The following is a 20754-nucleotide window of genomic DNA, read 5'->3' on the forward strand; positions in this document are numbered from 1 at the left end:
TTTAACTTTAATTGTTGTTCTAATTTATGATCTCAAAGCCTCATTAAAGTTTTGTGAGCTACAGAAATCTTGTCAGGAGACAAGCCTACAGCTGCTCAACTCTAGCTATCTGTGCTTCTGTAATATGCAACAGAATCAGTTTTATATGTACAGATTAATTACGGCATTGCAGCATTTAGGAAACAAGCAGTAAAGCATCCAGCATGAAACTGTAGAAGGAATTTAATTGGAAGAATGAATACTGTAGAAGTATAGGATCATCATATATGAATCTCTTAAAAAAAAAACAAAAAACAAAACTATGAGAAGCCAAAGTACAGTAAGTTTTAGGTGTTTTGTGTAAGATCTAAAGACAGCATTAGTCTGTTAAGATAGATCATGGAAGCTTCTTTTTTTTCTTTGTTGTTTTCATATCATGTTTCTGTCTTCTAAACCCAATGAGCCTCATTCCTTAAATATTTCCTTGTGAGTTGTTTTCTAAATTTGTCACCTCTGATCAAATAAGTGACGAATACGTGACATAGTATATATACCTATACATATATATATATAATGTATACATGAGTATATATTTTAACAAAGTTTGAAGACCAAGTTTCTCTTGAAACTTGCATTCCTGAGTAGACCATATTTACTGATCTAATCTTCCCAAGGCACAGGCTCTCACATTTATCTTCTGTTGTTCAGTATATGAAAACTTCAGGTGAACTGGTCAATAAATGCTTGCCATCAGTGCTACAATAAGGTGTTTTCATAGTATAACCTAGGACTGTATAAAATTTTTAATTTTTAGATTTTTAAAAATTTTTGCTTTTTAGATTGTTTATCTTCGGCGGTCTCTTTTTTGAAGAACAGAAAATATGTTCTCCCAAGTTCAGTGAAATTTTCTTAAGTCACTTGTGAATTGTGACTGCTGCTTTCTCTCGGGTGTTGTTTCTCTGAACCCAGAGACTTTTGGCATCTTTACAAAGCCAGCTCGTAATACGAAGTTCTGTCAAATTTCAAGTGATGTACACAGCTTTCTTCCCTGCTGTAGGGAGAGCACCAGTTGTGTTTGTATCTGTGTTTCAGGGTATGGTCCACTGTTGTTTTCATGTTTGTACTCATTGCTTGCAGTTTTAACCAGTGTTTTTGCAACTAATTTCTAACGTACTTAAATGGAACTTTTTTTGTTATTCTGATATTAATTACAGGTATGACATGTATATCAATTTTTGAACCAACATTTGATCAGAAGAGTGTAGGTAGACAATGTCAGCTCATTAAGTCCACTGTTTTGCTGATTTCAATCATTTTTTTCTGACTAAGGGGTGAAATTCCTTTTTGTCAAACATAAGCCTACATTCTTTAAAAGAAGGGATTTTTGGGGAGAGTAATGATTTCTTAATAGATCATTTGCTTGTGGAAAACCTGCAAGAACATTGAGGGGTAAAGAACAGGGGTTTCTGGGGTGGCAACCTGTCTTCATTTCTAGCACTCCTCCGAATGCTATCCCAGTAGGCAAGAGACAGATGCTCTTTTAAGAGAGCAGGAAGGGTGGCAGCGACTACATTTGCGCTTGCCAGTAACCTCCTTGAGCTAGGACAGAGTTTTACAGTTGAGAGACATTATAGAATTGTGTGCTTAAGCCATATGCGGATGAATTGCTTGATGTGATTGTAGATGGAAAAAAAAATCCTCCTTTTTAAATCCCTCATCTATGGTGAATTTGGCAATAGTGAAATAAAAATGGCATACTGCATAGATATTTTTACATTTTTTTAGTGGTGTTTGCTGGGGGAAAAAAAAGAAAATGAAAACAATGATTTTATTTTCTTGTTAAAACAGCAAGACCGCTGGTACAAACCCTGCCTTTAAGGACTACTGTTAATAATGGAACTGTGTTACCAAAGAAACCAAGTGGCTCTTTACCTTCCCCATCAGGAACCAGAAAGGAGACTGTATCACCAGCAGCAAAAAGGTATGTGCATCTATCAGAAACCTTGTAATTGTGAAATTTAAAACATGGTATATCTCCTCTTTTAAGCTTCTAGGTGCATAGTTTTTCTTACTTGCGAGGCAACAGTCTAAATATTGAGTTCGGAAAGAAAAGGAGAGATGGATTTAATTCTAAGAGGCTTTAAACTTATTTGGCCTAATTAGAATTAGGGTTATTGCCATGAATATTGAAAGCATGCACAGTGCTTGCTCTACTGGTTTGTGTTCTTTTCTTGCTACTACAGTCCAGCAAATAGAGAATAAAGCATGAAAAGTGCAAAAATTCTTTTAGTAGCTAGTAGAAAATACCTAGTCTGTAGAGAAACTGTGTTATCATTACAAATCAATGTTACCTTTGATGATTTTGTCTCACTAAAAATTATCATAGAAACTGCATGTGCAATGTTAAAAGCATCTCAGGGAGTAGGAAAATTCTATACCTAGCACATATTTATGCAAATGAAACATCCATCTTTAGATACCTTACCATTAGCATCTATTTAAGTCTTTTTAAAAATTACTGCTCTATCTCATTTTGCTTCCTGTGTGTGTAGTTGTTTTTGAGTGGGCTACGTGTTTTATACATCTAGGTTATAAGGAACGCAAGGGATTGGGTGCAGCAAGTTCCAGTTACATGTGATGGTTATTGTGGTGCTAATCTGCTGTATGGTTTCCCTGTAAAACATAATAGTATGGGTTTGGTTGGTTTTTTTTCCATTTCTTTTGTTGTGTGTCATCCTCAGCTTTTTGTAGTGATGATGCTGTCAGTGCACAGGAGGGCAAGTTGTAGAGATGAGAGTGTTAACTTGCTAAGATCTGAGGTCTCTTTTGTAAAGAGAATTTCTCCTTAAAGGGGAGGTGGTGACTAAGGATATGCCTCTCTTTGTTACTGTGTTGAAGGGGACAGATTTTCCAGGCAACTCCACATTTTGTTACTGTAGAGAAATGAGGAGCTATGCTATGCACAATTACATTGGAAAATACCATTTTTGTGTTGCAGAAATGAATTCCTGTGAGCTCCCGTGAACTGGAGCTCACTGCAGTTGCAGGTTTTGTCAGGTTGTTCTGAATCAGCTCCTAAGATAAGCAGAGGATGGCAAATACTGTTTAAACTGTTCCATTATCAGAATTATGTTATCAGAATTTTGAAAATGAGTGGAAGAACCTGCCTTTTAAAAAAAGAAAATTTATTGGTGTGTAAAAAGGGGTACTATTTTCTATATGCTGAATTTTTAAATAAATTTTGTTCTTCACAAATTATGTTTTCTTAATAATTCTCATAATTTCATTCTCACTAATAAAGTTTCAAGTAGTAACTAAAAAATGCATGAGAGAGCACAAGCATTGGCACACTTCACTTGTGTACAGAAGGTCTGATTCCTGAGTCTCTACACTCCATCTCTAAGGTTCAGCATACGACTTTCTGCCCCAGAGTAGGGTAGATGAAATGTGGGTCAAGATCATACTCGCGCTTTCTGAGACTCCTTTGAGTAATTCAGCCTGTAAGCATTATCCTAGCTCAGGATCCCTGTAGGTAAGTGGCACCCTGCAGCCATTCCACCTGATCAGAGTGCCAGTGGGAAAGTCCTTACGGAGCATTTTTTTAATGTCTATGATTCCTGTATGAGAAAGTTTTCCACAGGATAAGGATTTAATGTCTTTCTATTATGCTTTATCCCCTCTCTTTACTGAAGACACCGGACTGGATGTGCTTTGAATATGCAGTATGAAAATGTATATCCAGTTTTGGAAATAAAAAATACACATGGGCAGTTTTGCTGAAATAGGTCGACACTTTTAAAGAGTGCTTAGGAGGGCAAGGTTATTCTGTGTACTGAAAGAAGCAGTTTCAAGTCCAGGTGCTTTGGAATTCCTATTCCCTTCAAATGCTCTATAGTTCTGTATTGATCATATTTAATATGCAAATTTATTTTTTTATTAAATTAAATCTATTTCTATGCTTTGCCTATAAGTATACTTCAGCATGAAGAGTGTGGAATGGTAGGGACCTCACCAATGAATTACAAAACTTATTTTGGTCAATTAGTCTCTACTTTTAGTAGTTTTTGATAATGAATCTTAAACTGCTGAGATTGAATGTTTTTGTAGTAAATTGTGCTCCAAATATTCAATATTTAAGGATGATGTATTAAGTGTTCCAAGTAACTTACTTGCAAATAGTCAAGGAGATTAATTCATTATGAACTCATAAATATTAATTCATTCATACTTTGTATTTATAATGGATCCTTTTACATTCAGTAGCTGTATATATGCGTGCATAAAACAGTAATGGAAATATAGCAGCAAGATCAAATAGCTTTTCTTTTTTAAAGGAGTAGGACATGTATTTGTGGTAAGAAGCTTCACTCAGTGTTGAACAGTTTACAGATGATGTGTAATTCTTAATAATTTTTTTAGTTCTGATTTTACTTATGGCTTTATAGTGCTCTTTTCATATACACTGATTCTAAAACTGATACTACTTTGAAGTGTAGGTATTCTTTAGTCCAAAATATGGTAATTTGGCATAGCAGTTCTAAATAGAACTGTTAATTTCAGCTTGGATACTTCTAATACTTTTTCTAGTGCATAACTGAAAAATCTGTTTTTGTTTTTTTTTCAAAATGTGAAAAAGTAAAATTTGAAAAGTGAAAGAAAAGTGGAAAAAAAAAGGAAAGGAAAATATGTATTTTTTCTGAGTCTTCTTTTAAGCTGTTGGTCTGCTGTTGTGAATTGCTAGTATCTACTAGGATTACTGTATTAGAAAAATATAATATTCATTTTTTTTCCTACCTATGGCCTTACCTTCAAAAAAGACAAACGTCCAGGTTAATCACATTCCTCCCAGGTGTTTTGCTGAACAAAGTTATGGAGAGGGGCATAACAAAAAAATAACTTCTGATTCTTCTACTCTCTGCTACTTCCACAGTTTAGGTTAGGAAGTGTATGATACCCAATTGAAATTACATCAGTCTGTCCCTTGAAAAACAGTATGTCATGCATATTTATATAAATACATGCAAATAATCTCTGTGAGGACCAAGCGTGCATCCATACATTCCACTGCTTAGATAGAGATGTACTTATTGACATGTCTGCAGACACAATCCCATTTCATACAATAGCTGTATTTAAATGTGTTGGTTAACTCATTTGAACTCACAGGCTTATCTGCCTTGCTGGATTACCAAGGAGATGTGGTTCAAAGTTCACTACATTTTCTGATTTCCCATTTAATATTTGAAATGGAAATTACTTCTTCTGGCAGGAATATAAAACTGGAGGTAATAAAAAAGGCTAGGGACTGAAGGGGTGGAACTAGCAGGCTTTTGTTTGAGTTCTGCCACATATTCTCTCAATGACCTTATGCAAATCATTTAACCTCAGCACATATTGGTTTTCCATATGTAAAACATGTATCTGTGGATATCAGTAGGTTGTTATAGGGCCTAATGTGATAATTAGATCCAGATCTTGCAAAGTGTTCAGTAACCTCAGCTGACTCTCACTTCAATTAGAGTTGAGGGCACCAAACCCCCTTCAGCATTTACATCTTATATAGTCAACACGCAATTATCCAAATTAAGGAATGGAATGACATAATCTGAATGGAGCAAAAGCGCAAATACAAAACATAGGTGAATCAGATTATAAAAGTATATAGTAATAATGCAATACAAGATAGAAAGCCTGGTGATACTGGAAGGAAAAACTCTGGTCCAGCATCAACAGGCGCTGCTGCGCTCAGGTGATGGGGTGCCATGCGAACACAGCTGGACGGCTTCCAGCTGCAAGCCAGCTAGTGCAGAGCTGAAGTAATTTTGCAATGGGCTGGATAATCACCTGACACAGATAATCAAGAATTGCCTGCCTTTTTAAAGTGCTTCAGTGGCGTCTTTGCAAAAAGCCTTTGGTCAGAGTGTTTGATTTTAAATTTAATATATTTACTAGTTTTATGCTGTAGAAGTGTAGAAGCTATTTCAAGCACCAGCTTTTCGGACACTGTCATATTTTTGTTCTGAACTTTGTGTATAGAATAATTGTTTGAAATTTTAATTCAGAATAAGATGAGTTTAATTCATTGTGAGCAGATCTTTCCCTTACCCCTGCACTCTTCCTTTCAGATGTAATGTGGTCTGAAGTTTCCTGCTTAACACTAAATTTGTCTTTGGAATTTGGCCAGTGCACAGTAGTAATGTTTTGTGTTCCCTATTAAAATCTAGGGTTTTGTGGCTCATCTAGGATAGCTTTGTTTCCAAGAGTTGAGGGGGAAAAAGGAAAAAAAAATGTGAGGGAGGGGAATGCAGACAGTACCTTTCCCAGCAGGGATGCTGCTGCAGGCTGCCGGCTAGCACATACTTTGCCTTTCAAAGGGAGACAATCAGTCATTCTTTCTCCCCCAGCAGATTGTGAAGTATTACAATGGTGCAAAACTCTGACAATGGAGATCAAAAGGAAGAAGCTGGAACAAAGAAAACATAAAGAGCTTTGTTTGCAGGGAGAATAAAATACTTTAATATAATAAATTCCTGTTCTTCTAAACACATGGCCCCTAGGAAATTGTTCAGTCGCCTGGAATTAATGTTCTGCATTCTGTTCTGGGGGCAGCAATGGTTTGTAACTGGCACACACACAAACTCTGTATCAAACCTTCAATTAAGTCTTCTACTTAACACTTGGCTCTCAAAATGTTTTAAAATAAACCTAATAGAAATTAAAAAAGAAATGCCTCTCCATTGCACTTCGAGTGGCAAAACTGTTATACCACTTCATTATTATCTCTAACAATTAACGTTATTGCTGCACTTTGCTTAAAGGCATAATGAAACTAAAGTCATATGTTATTCTTGAATTTATTCTAATTGATTTAAATGAGGGTCAGAAAGAGTGCTAGACAAGTTTCAAATTATTATTAATATTATCAGTTACTGTCTAAGAGCATTGTGTGCTATTTTAAAATTTATTTTATTAAGAAGCTTTTCTTTTCCCCCCCAAATTTTGATAATTAAATAGATGTATTTTCTAATTTTATCCAGATTTGTTTATCACAATTCAGTAATGCAACCATCTGAAACATTCATGCTATGCAGTGGTATATGTATGTATATATAAGAACTTATTTTCTTGTCTTTATTGTTGCATTTTTAATAGTCTTTGTCTTCTAGCTGGATCATCTGTCTTGTTTCTTTAGATAGGCTCTCTGATTTTCTCTTTTTTTTTTTTGAGTTGCTTTAGAAATGGTCAGTGTATTGGAGCATTGCTGAGATTTTGTCATTCAAAGATACATTGATGTTCTTAAATGTATGGTTTGAAATGAACAAACATCTAACTGAGCCTATAAGCACTATGTTGTTTACTCTTGCACGTGACTTCATATCTTGAAAGCATGCAATTATGTCTTTTAATGTAAGTTTGTCTTAAATGTCTTGTTTCTGCATTTTATTGTTGCATTCACTTTTTATTCTGCTTTGTTTATGCACCTCTCAATCTGGATTAAGCAGGTCTGTGAATCTTCTCAATGCATGCAAACTGAAAAAGCCTGCTCTAAGGTGAGGGATCCTTAATAGCTTTGTAGTGTTGAAGCTCCGTTGTTTTTCCTTTCAGTTTCAGTTCAACATGTAGAAAGTGGCTGTTTTTGTATGACCATTAACATGGTAGAACTGTAATTATTATTCCCATTTTTAACATTTTTCAGAAGTACATGTTTAAAACTTTCTCATCATTGATTAATGCATTGCAAAACTTGGGTAATAATTTCAGTTATGGTATCTGCGTTATGCTAACAGACCTTTTACTATAGGGGTGTTTCATTAGACCACATTGCTGTCTTAAATAAGTTAAAAATTGTGTTGTCAAATGTTATCTTTTTAAATATTTGGAAATGTTCTCCTTTCATATCACTAATGTGGAAGCCAAATTCTGGAATCCAGTTATACACTTACAAACCTGTAAGCTAAATTGATATCATCTATCATTTTAAATTTCTTCTCAGGTGACAGTGTACCTACTGTAGCCATGGATATAATCCCTGGTGTTTAATACTATAGCTACCAAAAGGAGTATATGCCAAAATTGAAGTGGAGTTATAATCCTCCTTTCCAATTACCTGCTAATACTTCTTACTGGGCTTTTTTTGTTTTTGAAAGTTTAAAATAAAATTTGTCAGAAGATAATATTACTAAGTAGTTTAACCAGTAATGGATGTAAGCCAGCAGAGTTTAAAAGACTTTATTCCTGTGGTAAAAGTAGTTTTCATACTGATATGAGACTTCATTAATAAGAACAAAGATAGCATTACACTTTTAAGCTTCAGTCCCACCCGTTCATTTTTTTTATCCACCAGTTCATCTTTTGAATCTTGATAGCTATAAAATAAAACCCCAAGCAACACTAAAATTAGTTTAAATTTGCTTCTGTAACTTACATTTTTTCCTAACACTAGTATAATTTGGTCATTTCCTTAATTTAATTTCAGTGTAGGCTGATACTGCCTCTTCTTTTCCTTAACCAGAAAAAGATGCCAAAGCAAAGGTGTGATCTTGCAAAATCACACAGGGTGTTTTTGCAAGTACTATATATAAGGTAGTGGAAGGACTCATGCTAATAAGGATATTTTATGTGGAGTAAACATTTTCAGTATCAAGGCTTTATTTTTTAACTGGAGTATAAATTGGATGATACTACGAGATGCATTGAGACCAGTTAAATGTTAACAGTATATTATGTAATTTACTAGAGGAGGTTTTTTCATATGTTTGACACTGAGATGACTTGGATAATGTTAGGCTAGTGTAGGAGACACATTTCTGAAATTAGGACAGAATTCAATTCTCTTTGCTGCCTTTTCCCCTCTCCTGTGAGTGTATTTTGTTCCATGCCTATGTGTAACTTTGCATTTGCTTGCTCTCTTACATCGTTCTCTCCACAGAAACAATATTTTTTTTTTTAAATTTCAGCTTAATCATTTGAAGCATCCTTGTTTTTAATACAAAAATGCGGCACTGAACATCTGTTCTACCATTGCATGTTCCAGAAAGTTTTTTTGTCAAGCTACCTGAGATGCATCTTAACATGCATCTGCTGTGCTGTGCGGGGTTTCCCCTAGACAGGGGCTTCTCTCCTTTCAGAAGGGCGGTTGCTTTGCACAAAGACTCTGGTTCAGTTGTTCCCATTGTTCCTGTAACTGAGCCTCAGCTGAGGTGTTGAAACATTCCCCTCCTCCTCAGTAAAAAGACATGAGGGACCAGGATTTTTTTTTTCCCAGTGTATTGCTAATGGTGTACAGTCGATAAGCTGAATATTTTTTGACCAGACAGAAAAGTCTGCCTTGTTTCTTTTAGTTATGAAGAGCCAATGCCTCTCTTTCTTGCACCACACACAAAATGGGTCAGAGCCTGAGGAGCTGACCGAGATAACAGAGTAGGGATAGTTGTTAGGGGCTGATGGGGAGGTTTGGAATAGACCTCAAGGATGCTCGAGATGAGCCTTATGGTAAGCAGAGCATCCCTGGGGCTGTGCGGAGGTCAAGGGGGAGCTGGCTGGGGATGGTCAAAGGGACAACTGGGATGAGCCTGGGCCGTGAAGGAGCAAGAACAGAAAGAACTGAAGTTTTCCCAAAGGGAGGGAGCTTGTGGTTGGGATTTGGGTAGAGGGTTGTGAATTTGAAAGCGATCATTGGTGTCCATGGCTTCTGGGGAGACAGAGCCGCTGAACTTGGCCATTTAGTTACGGGGATGTTATGTGTAAGGGGGACATTTCCATTCTGCTCTTTGGAGGGGAGAAAACAGCACAGGACTGCGGTGGGGGGAAATGAGACCCTGGCACCAAGTCCTGCTGTTCAGCTGCTGGTGTGGGGGCAATTCCTGCTTCAGTCCAGGTGATACTGCCTGTGCCTCTCTGCTGCACAGGGAGTACAGCAAAGTGAAAAGCATCATCCAGCTTGGGCCTTACTCTTAGCTGCTCTCTCTCCTGCTTGGAAGCACTGCTTTAGGGAGAAGAGCTTTGGACTGAGAAATAACCACAGTAATTTGTTTCCTATTAGGTTTAAGCTCTGAGTGGGCTTCTCTTAACTTACCAGGTAATAACTGCTTGTGTTTTGGCTCACGTTTTTCCATCAGAGAGAGCTGGATGTCTAAGGGGTGCCATAAAGTCATACAGGAGCTCCCTGATAGCTATCTTGACAGGAAGGATGGTTGAAGACTGACAGAGTAAGGCAAGCTTTAAGCCTTTGAGTAACCCCTTGTCAGGAGATGTGGGGAATCTAATCTATTCATACATGTAAGTAGGAAGCATACATTTTTGACAAGCTTACAAAAAAAATGGCAGGCTAACTCACCATTAATTGCACTTTGGGATATGTTAAAACTAGCTTTGAACCACAGAATAATTGGTACTGAATGAACACACAAAGTTAGCTTGTGCCTGCTCAAATTTTGACCTACTTTTGGCATTCTCTGTAGTCTGGCTGCAAGTGTCAGGTAATATGCTTTCTCCTTAAGTCTTTCATCTCTTATTAAGATAATCGAAAAGTCCAGAAGTGTGGAGTGGTAGTGAGAGATTTGAAATGTGACCTGGAAAATAGATATTGCAACTTACTCTATGATATTGGTTTAGCTTATCTTCTATTTTATTATTAAGGAAAAAGCAGTATGTTGTCTCTGTTACAGCAGGTACTCAGCAGAACTCTTATGTAGGTTCTTTTAACAAATCAAGTTATGATTAAAACCAAAGTTGTAGTTTTTAGGGCCACCTTTCTACTTGATATGTTTCTCAAAAATATTTGTCGTAGGGATATGTGTCTTTACATGTGCCCCTGTAAAACTTGCTCCTTTTTTTATTAGCACTGTTAAGAGAACCAGTTCAACTGAGCGTGTGTCCCCAGGCGGTCGGAGAGAAAGCTATGGAGATTCCAAAGGGAGTCGCAACCGCACTGGTTCCACCAGCAGCTCATCTAGTGGTAAAAAGAACAGTGAAAGGTAATGTTATCTAAGAATCTATCTCTTTCTCTGCCTGCTGCCCTAATAATTAAATTAGTTTAGTTAGTGGAATTAGTTTCTCTAGTTTATCAAATATTGGGAGCTTTTTTCTTGTTTAAAAGCTCCAACAGTTGAACAAAATTATATTATAAAACATTTCAAATAAAACAGGTTTTAAAATGCAGTTGAAATTTATTTGCCTTATTTCCAAACCATAAACTTTGAATTGCCTGGAAAAGTTTGTAATTATTAAACATACCTTTTCCATTACCTTTGTGGTTTCCCTTGGTCTTCAAGTTCCTGCCATCTATGTCTTCAGGTTCCTGGTTGTGGTGCATTGACCCCAGCTGGCAGCTGAGCACCACACAGCCACTCACTCCCTCTCCCCCAGCAGGATGGGGGAAGAGTCTAGGAAGAGCAAAAGTGAGAAAACTCACAGGTCAAGATGAAGGCAGTTTAATAAATGGAGGAAAGAGGAAGAAAAACCAAAACAAGTGATGGAAAGGCAATCGCTCACCACCTCCCATGTGCAGACTGATGCCCAGCCAGTCTCTGAGCAATGACTGCCTCAGTCCGAGGGTCAAATTAACGAGGAGTGGAGGGATAGGCTTACATGCAAGTGCTATCCAAAGAAGTGGAATAAAGTGATGTGTGTCCCTGTGTATCTCTGATGATGCTTCTCTGTACTGCTGACAGTACAAGGAAAAGAGAATGTCTTATCCAAGGGTTTCAGACTCAGGATGGTCTTGAACAAATAGCTGATTCATTGATGCTTTTGATGAAGTCACTCAGCTGGTTCTTTCCTATATTTTCCTAGACAGATCTTAGTCGTGGCCATTTCCCCACCACCAAAAAGTGGTGTTGATGGTACTGTTTCACTATCTCATAGATGATGTGACCATAGAAGCAGAATGGTAATGAAGATCATCACATAATAACATAGTTTACCTTCTCTGTATGGGCATCAGTGCCAACGTAGGAGTTGCTGGATTGCTCATGAGCTGATGGTATGGCACAAAACACCCCTTCCTTTTTTGTCCTTTCAGCATCTTCACTTGATGTGAGCAATGACTGAGGTTGTTGTGTACTAACAGACAAGCCTAAATATGAGTGATGAAATTATTAATAGTTTGTTTCCTGGCTTACATTTTCAGCTATGAAGCAAGACAGCAAGTATGCGAAGTTTTTGAAACTTGTGAAAAGTGTAGCAAATTATGGGAATAATGAAAAAAATAAGAATACCATCAGAGAAAAGGTTATAAAATAGTAACCAAGGAAGGTATAATTAAATACTTACACAAACTGAAAATTTAGACACTGTAAAATCTTGGCGATGTGTATCTATGCATGTGAATGAGTTTTTTGTAAGGTGATGGAATTCTGCAGGACTGGGCCTTCTGGCACTTCTGGAAATGTGACCTTATCTCAGCATATGATTTTTTAAGTTTTTTTTCCTATATTTTTGTCGTATAATTATAAACAACAGATAGCCTTTTGGGAATGTGTTTTGAAGAGATGAGAATGTTGCAGTGGTACTGAATAGAAGTGGTTTTGGTTTTGTTTACAAGATTTTTGTACTTCACTTTAAATTTCCTAAAAGATTGAAATATAATTACAAAAAAAATACTATAGCAATTCACTCTTTAAGTAATCTCTACATAAATGCTATTTTTGAGAGGTAAATCAGTCTTTTATTGGATTACTTAGGAGCCGTGTCTCTTTCTGCATGTGCAGACTTGGATAAAATTGTTACTAAACATCTCAGACCCTTCTGGCACAGAGAATATATACGTTGATACATCAGAAAGAATACCGCTGAAGCAGAAAACCAAATATTAACACTCTTAGGGATAAGTTGAGCTTGAAAGTTTTGAAAGGCAAAACTAAGCAAAAAAATTAATGAGCAGTGAAGGGACTGCTGAGAAGATAAAAGCTTGCTCTTAGTTTAAGCTGGATGTTCTGTGAAGTGTTGCAGCAGTGCATAACTTCATACAGCTGCATTGTCCCAGTGAATTCGTTAACAGGGAGCTGCTGTTTTCTGTGTTGGTCTCTTGATGCTGATAGCTTTTCTAAGGCTGATTTTTTTACTTTTAATTTTGCATATATGTATAAGTTCCTGCTCTACTACATGTATCAAATTATAGCAACAGCCCTTAACATGTGACTGCATTAATTAAAAAAACCTCACCTTATATAAACCAAAAAAATTTAATATTGAAACTTTTTGTTAAAAAACTTAAATTTCTGTAGTTAGATGGGAAGACTTTTATTTCTAGAATGTGAGGAAGAGGTACAGCTACCAATGGTGAAATGTCATTACTTTTCCAATTAACTGTTTAAAAAAAAAAAAAAGTTTTAACAAACATATGAGGACCCTTTCTCTATGTATTTCATCAATTTTTAAAATAAAAATATTCAAGTCCTCAAAAGGTGAATTCAGCGTATGTTGTGCAGTGGAAGATAAACCTGACAACATCTAAGTACAGAGCTTTGCAAAATCGGTTTTGTTAAGATATCCCTGAGTTCCTGCTATCTGCATAAGGTTATAATTATCTTAAATCAGTTTTGTATTAAAGCTACTAAAGAAATAAGGTGAGATTATTAATTAGGCTGTTGTTCATTTAAATTAAGGAATATGACTTCTAGCAGCGGTACTTCTACATACAGATACTGAGCACTTAAAAAAAAAAAAGAATTCCAAAATAGCTGAGAAATTAAAATATTAAGGCATAATTAATGATTATCTGCAAAATTTAGTTTCTGCTCTAAAGTTGATCATGGTACTCGAGATGCATTTTTCATTTTTTCGTTCTATTCTAGCAGAAACCTGGTGGTTATGTCATTCTGCAGTTGTTAAACCACAAAAGGGTTGAGCAACAGCATTGATCAGGAATCACTTGCTTTGGACTCGGGGAGGAGGTCCAGCACACAAGTGATGTGATGCTTAAAATAATGCGCAGGTGTCCCAAGGAGCTAATGGAGAGCGCATGTTACACTGCCTTAGCTGTACCTAGTGATGCTGGTGCCACTATGAGAAAAATCATTGCATGGTTAGAGAGTTTCCCCTGATTTCTGCCACATGCAACCTGAGGGTGTTCAACACCACAGCTCCCACCTCCTTGAAGAGTGTCTTTATCCTGTGGAAGAGGCTGGGTAAAGACTTGCCTCATGCTTCCTGTTGAAGCTGGACCACTGTGCAAAATATAAAGCAAGAGCCATGGGATTAGGCGAAAAATGACCATGATTCTGTATGCTGAGGGCTAAGGCTGCACTCGTAAATCTAACTGTATGTGTCAAAGAGTGAGGAAGAGGGTGTTACTTAACCATCTACTCACTGTCTTTTTTTGTATCATTGATCCTTGTAGGTCCCTCGTAGGTATTCTATGATTTTATTTTATATCTGATCTGTAGATGAAACTAAAAGCAGAATGCATGCCAGGAATCTAGAGGCAACCATGAAATTACTGGTTTTCAAAGTATATGGGGTTGTAGGCTGTTACACAAAAACATAATGCTATAGAAATCTATTTTAAGAAGCTTTAAGCATAAGAAGTAAGGAGATGACCATAATCTCCTGTGCTACTGTGGGGTAGCCTGACTCCCTATGGCTATGAGCCAGGGGCAAGCCTTCTGAAGGGTTAGATAAGTGGGGAGTGACTCAAGTTCACAAAAAAGAAAAGGGTAGTCAGAGCTCTGAGCTATGTGTGTGGTTAGGGTTTGTATAGTTAGAAAGTACACATGATTTGCTTTATTGCTGTCATGAATCAGCCTTTCACATTAGCTTGATTAGCTTGAGTAAGTCAGCATGGTCTGTTCAGAGCTAGGGATTCTTTTGTCTCTAATATGGCAGCATTTCTGACTAATGCTCCATCCCATAAAGTTTTTATTTTCTAAAAATATTTTCATTCATAAGAGAAAATGTTGATCTTGTTGTTAACAGTGGCAACACATCATGCTATTTATATAGATGAGATTGGCTGTGTATGCTAGCTTGAAGTATGAATTTTGATGCATGATTAATACCAAGGCTGATATTATGAAAATTTGCTAAATCAATGTGTAGGATCAGTAGAATTCTTTTTTGTTTTGTTTTGGTTTGGTTTTGTCATTAAGTAAACATATTATTGTTAATGTAACTGCCAGATCAAGGCAAAACGAGAAACACTGTAAAATTATTTGCTACAACTTCTGTTGTAGAGAGGGAGAATCTTTTATGCTTAGAAAAAAGTTGTGTGCAAAAATCCAACCCTTTTTTTGGTTTCTCTTTATCTGCCACTGCAGTCTAGGAACAGATGTGGAGATGGCATCACATCATCAGAATTTCTCCATCAGAATGATAGGGCTTTCAACCCTTTAGGGATCACCCTAAGAAATATAGAACAGTAATCTAATATTTCAAAAGTTTTACTGGAGAGAAAGAAAAAGGAACTGAGAGGAAAAATAACTGCATAATATAGCTTTGTGTCACTTTCACGCTTCAGCAGAAACAACACCCTCAAGCCTGTTTATACAGGGGCAAAGGACAAAGAAAACAAATGACTGGCATTTCTTGGAAAACATTGCTTCTTTCTGGCCAGGGTAGTACTATCCAGAGAGCTCCTCAGCTTTTCTACTTCTTCTTTTTCCAAATCCTTCATGTATTTTCCCCTCAAGTTTTGCCAGATATTTTCTCAAGACAAAAAGACAAACTGATTTCAGGTTGTCTTCCAGGCAGCAGTGCAGTGAGAAAGAGCAGACATTTTAATCGTGATGGATACGTGCTTTCTGGGTTTTACCACGTACTGGCGTTTACCAAGAAAGAATTGTCCAGTTCCATGCTTTATGTAAACTTTTGGAAAAGCAGGATTCAAACCTTGGTTTGCACCTTAGATCCAGAGAGAACAAAGCGATGAAGTAAGCGAACACCCACACGTGCACTGATGCAGTAGCCCCCCTGCACCCCACTCCATATGTGCAGAGAGGATACATTCCTAGCTGTTTGTTATGGCCGTAAACTGCTTTGCAGTAACAAATCTCCCTCACTGGAAACCAAAACTGATGCAGCTGCTCATTACCAGTTTCTGTGTCCTCCTGTAACTGGATTAACTCTGCAAGGGAAGAGGATCTGGTAGTTGGTAGAGGAAAATCTATAGTTTTGAGAATGTAAGGAGAATTGAATGTAAAAGTGTTAACACCTGCCATCAAAGAGCCACAGTGTATGCTGGTTTTAATTGTGTCTGCATGGGGATTTATTTTGTAAATACTTGAACTGAAAAAGTGTTTTTATTTATATGTACACACACACAAATATTTTATATCTCTTATATTTTTAATTTTATGTTTTATTGATACCTTTATATGTGCAGACTGACTGTGCATGCTTTTTAAAATGGAAATGTCTTCATTATTTTCACAGCAAACCCAAGGAACCAATGTTCAGTGCAGGTAGGAACTTTTCAAATTTTGAAGCAGATAACAACTGTGGTAACATAATAGTGGTTTCGTTTTGTTTTCTTTTCCTGTGGATACCTAGGAACTGGTATTGGAAATCTAAACATGATACTTACAGGTTACTAATGACATATTTTTAAAAAGTTGATCAGTTTGCTTTCGTTTTTATTGGCCCAATAGGTTTATTTTATAGTTAGGATTCTTTGTAAGAAGACAAAGAAAAAGGCTGTGCCTTCTTACCCCAAATATGTCTTCTCTTTCAAAGCAGTATTAAGGATTTGTTGATTAAAGCATATGCCAAGTTCCAGCTATGATGCTGTCATGTGAATTTAGTCATTAAAAGGGAGCCCTCAACTACTGTTAAAGAATGCAACATCTCTCCCAATGCCTTGTAATAAAATTTGTCAAATTACAAATAAAAAAGGTGCTTTGTTACTACAGTTTTCAAAGTCTATCTTTAATTGGAAAAACACTTTAATTTTTTCCTACTTATGTATTAGCCCTGTAAAAAGATTTTGAAAGTGAAATAGTAGGTATAAGTAAAAGCAGAATTTGTCCTTGTCATTAGACAGTTACAAACTTTTGAACAGTCTCAATAAAAGTACAAAGTGGAATAGTACACCTAACAATTATTTTTTTTTCTGAAAAAACAAGGACAACTAAAATAAATGCTTTCTTTTAATGAAATAAGGAAGGGAAAAAATGTGTTGATTTTTCAGGTGTATCATATTCTTTTTGTGTATAGTTCTGTAACAGTAATCAGACATTAAACTGACAAAGTAGAAAATATTTTGTTTACTGAGCTGATTGATTAGCATCCAGCAAAGCTCTTAAGCCGTAATTCAGGGTTTAGTCTAATTGATTTTGAACTCAGTAATATATAAAACTAAGTAAGCACTTCAGCATTTTGTGGCAATGCAATCACAGTTCATGTCTCTTTCATGAAAACTGTTGGTTTAGCAAAAGAAAACTTCTCATTCTCCCAGAGCATACTTTTCTTGTGTAACATTTCTCCTTCCCTTGCATCACATAACGAAAGGTATCTGGGATAATTTTTCTTCTGACACTTTTCCTGTAGATAAAGATCAGTAATGAAGCAGATGTGACACTACTTTTGCCATTCTCACCTGGACAAAATTCCTACTGAAATTAATGATTTTTTTTTTTTAAGAAAGTTATAGCTGGTATTTTACTTACTTTTACCATAGAGTTGCATAATGGAACCTGAGCCAGTATTTTGATTGTAGAAGAACAAAACAGAGCCCCTAGCTGGTGGAAAAGGGTTTGGACTGTAATTACCCAACGTGTGGCATGGAGTGTGGCTCAGTGTTTTGTCAAGTACCAGGTTAGCCTCCAGCACAATATGACTGGACAGCAGGTAGAGCAGGTATTTAGTGAGTTTCTTGTATTCAAACACATCTTTATCCAGCCCTTCTGTCTCTGTCTCTGTAATCACAAGGGAAGCGCCGTGTGACACACTGCAAAGGTAGGCTTCAATTCCAAAACCTAATAGCTCTCGAAGCAAAATGGTACTGGTGGGATAAAAGCTCAATGTATAAACAGCTATTTTCTAACTTGCATGCATTTTGCAATGTTAAAATTTTTCTAGTTCTTTTGAATTAAACCAAAATATTATACCATCTATTATACAGCCCTACTGAATTATAACCCTTAGGTGCACTTTAGTAATAATAATGGGTTATAATTTAGATTCCTGTGGAATTTTTCAGAAGAATTTGAATTAGAAAAAGTCTGTTGAGAGAGCTATATGGCAACACGTGGATGTTCACTGTGTTTGAAATGGTGTTCTGCACTTTGCTGAAATTCATATAGAATTTGCCCCTTTGTTGGCTGTTTTGCTGTTAGCATAACATGGTTATAGAAGCCTTGGTTTTTCCCTTGCTTTTTCTTACTGAGTAGACTGTAGATTTTTATGAATGTTGAATAAACAGACCTAGGCCTCCAACTAATTTCTCAGTGCTTTTTGCTGAATGTCATAAAGCAGAGTTACATTTGGTAAACATACCGTATTGTTTTCCAAAGCTTTAGCTAAACTGTAGTGTAAATATGCACATTTTTGATGCATGTTTATGTCTGTGATATAATCACAGATTTCTCTTGCTTTTTAGAGATAGCTAAAGCCTAACAGTTTTTCCACTAATCAGCGTCTTTCAGCTTTGCCACAACTCTAAAATTTCACAAAGCAAATAATGTTTGTTCTCAAGACTAAGTCTTTTAGAGAGTCTCTGCCTCTGTGTATTCTTTGTACAATTTTATGCCTGCAATCAGTAGTTTTCCCCTTTGCAGATCCTACTGGCATTCACGTGCCTTCTTATTTCAGTTCGGTAACTGTTAATTTTTACAGTTATTTTCAACAACAATTTCAAATTTACAAAATTGCAGATGTAAAAGATACATTTGTCTAAACCTTTCATCACTGGTCTGTCTTTGTAGTTTGATGATTGTCTGTCTTTACATCTGTATCTTCACATTTAGAACTTTGCTGTCTTAAAAACTTAGTTATGAAAAATATGAGGAAAGGGATATAAGTTGGTTATGTAGGTAAAATGTTTGTATTACTAAGTAAAATCACTACAGATGGAATTAATATTAGCAAAAGTTAGAAGCAGATACATGCTATGGATTTCTGTGCCTGACCTAGTCATCCTCAGTTCCTCTTTATAGGAGGGAGAGAGGGAAGGCATTCTGAAGGTATAATTTATATACTTGGTGTAATGTACTTGGTACAATTTACTATACTTGCTTTTGGACATCTGCCTTAACGTGCTTAATTTGTCCAAAAGTACCTCTTTCTCCCTATTTGCTCTGAGAAGGAGTTTTGAGTGACTAGGTCAAATACTTTCCCTGTAGATGGCTAAATGCAAGTTTTATGAGTCCCATGAGTTTCAGGTGAGAAAAGCAGTTTCAGGTGACCAGGTTGCTCAAAGCCATTAAACTTTCATTTACTCCCAGCCTATGATAAACTCAGTCAAGGGTTGTCACTGTTGAAAATCCATTGGTTTCCAGTGCACCAGTATCAGTAGTATTGGCATGTGTTTCAAGCTTATTAAATAGATGCTGCATGCGCATACAAGTAGTGCTGTAATGCTCTGCTATTTAATGCTCTGCCCTCTATAGTTTATTTTCCAATACAGATCTATTGGAGTAGATTTTGAAAAAACAGTTCCAGTATTCTAGCATTTTAACAGGCATCTTAAGCTCCAACTGTCTGTCACCATTATTTCACCATTATTATTGTTTCTTTTTATCATTCAGTTTTCTGTTGTTTTCATTGCATGTATGAATTCTGTAAATGGAGGGATTTTAGGGAGCCCTAGGTGTAACTTCCCTGTGACAGATCAGGTAGATCTCTTCCCCAGATCAATTAGTCTAAAGGCAAAGTACACATATATTTAGGTAATACAGCATAGCTATGATGTTTATTTGTTCAACTGATAATTTTATTCATTTGGTCAGGATTTGTAGCATATGCATATTTCCAGTTAAAATAAAGCCTTATTTCTCAAATTAAAAAAATAAAGGTATAGTTGTAATGCTACTTAACAATTCTTAGCATAATTTTAACAGTCCTAAATTGTATAATTTTTTTCATTTACATGATTTTGTTACTTCTGCCCTTCCATTTCCTCTGTGCCCACAATTATTCTGTCTAGTAACTCTACAGATGTCACTGACTCCAAAACTGCTTGATTCGCATGAGAACAAGGCTGAACCCCTTGATCTGCCGATGGAGCAGCAAGAGCCAGCACGTTCTGAATCTGGACAAACTTCACCAGAAGTTCACAAGACACCCACTTTGGCCTTGCCAGTTCCCAAAAGTCCTAGTCAGACCTTCATGGCATTTCCCAGATCTCCTAGTTTTATAAGCCCCATGAAGTCCCCAAGTCAGTACTTCCAGATCTGTTATTAATCCTTGCTTCTCTCCCCCAAAAATATTTCTTACCAGTTCAACACATTACTATTAGTATTTTCTTCTAGAAATGTTTACGTCTGTCATCCAATTCAGTTTTTGTAGCTTCTCTCCTGTATGTCATTTTCCGTTCTTTTAATGTGCTGTCAATGTTGTCATTCTTTTTTCAATGTTTAGTGTTTCTTAAAGCACATATCTTTTCTGCATGTACATCAGCATGATTCCTTTTACTAATTGTTTGTGTTCCTTATTTCGAATGTATCTCTTAACACTGTATCAAGTGTAAAGCATATCTTTACACTGAGATGCAAAGAATGCAACTGAGTGTTGGAAAATACTTTAGATGCTGATGCTCCACTGTAAATATTGATTAAAAAATAAAATTGTTTTAAGTGGCATTTCTGCGTTAATTGTAATCTTTGATGTTTTCCCCTTCAT

At 36.3% G+C, this 20754-nt stretch overlaps 1 protein-coding gene across 3 annotated transcripts in view; it reads left to right on the forward strand.

The window, feature by feature from the left end:
* Positions 1 to 20754, forward strand: part of EML1 (echinoderm microtubule associated protein like 1) — a 54426-nt gene that overhangs the window by 3661 nt on the left and 30011 nt on the right. Inside the window, exons 3-7 of one of the 3 annotated variants that reach the window (XM_010082869.1) lie at positions 1828 to 1960; positions 7482 to 7529; positions 10821 to 10955; positions 16351 to 16379; positions 17845 to 17871. In XM_010082869.1, the coding sequence (XP_010081171.1) occupies positions 1828 to 1960; positions 7482 to 7529; positions 10821 to 10955; positions 16351 to 16379; positions 17845 to 17871 (372 nt within the window). Of the gene's footprint in view, positions 1 to 1827; positions 1967 to 7478; positions 7530 to 10820; positions 10956 to 16350; positions 16380 to 17844; positions 17872 to 20754 lie in introns of all 3 variants that reach the window. The other 2 variants (XM_010082871.1, XM_010082870.1) reach the window with 2 other exon arrangements.

This window comes from Pterocles gutturalis, unplaced genomic scaffold, assembly GCF_000699245.1.
Source record: "Pterocles gutturalis isolate BGI_N339 unplaced genomic scaffold, ASM69924v1 scaffold8200, whole genome shotgun sequence".
NCBI lineage: Eukaryota > Metazoa > Chordata > Aves > Pterocliformes > Pteroclidae > Pterocles > Pterocles gutturalis.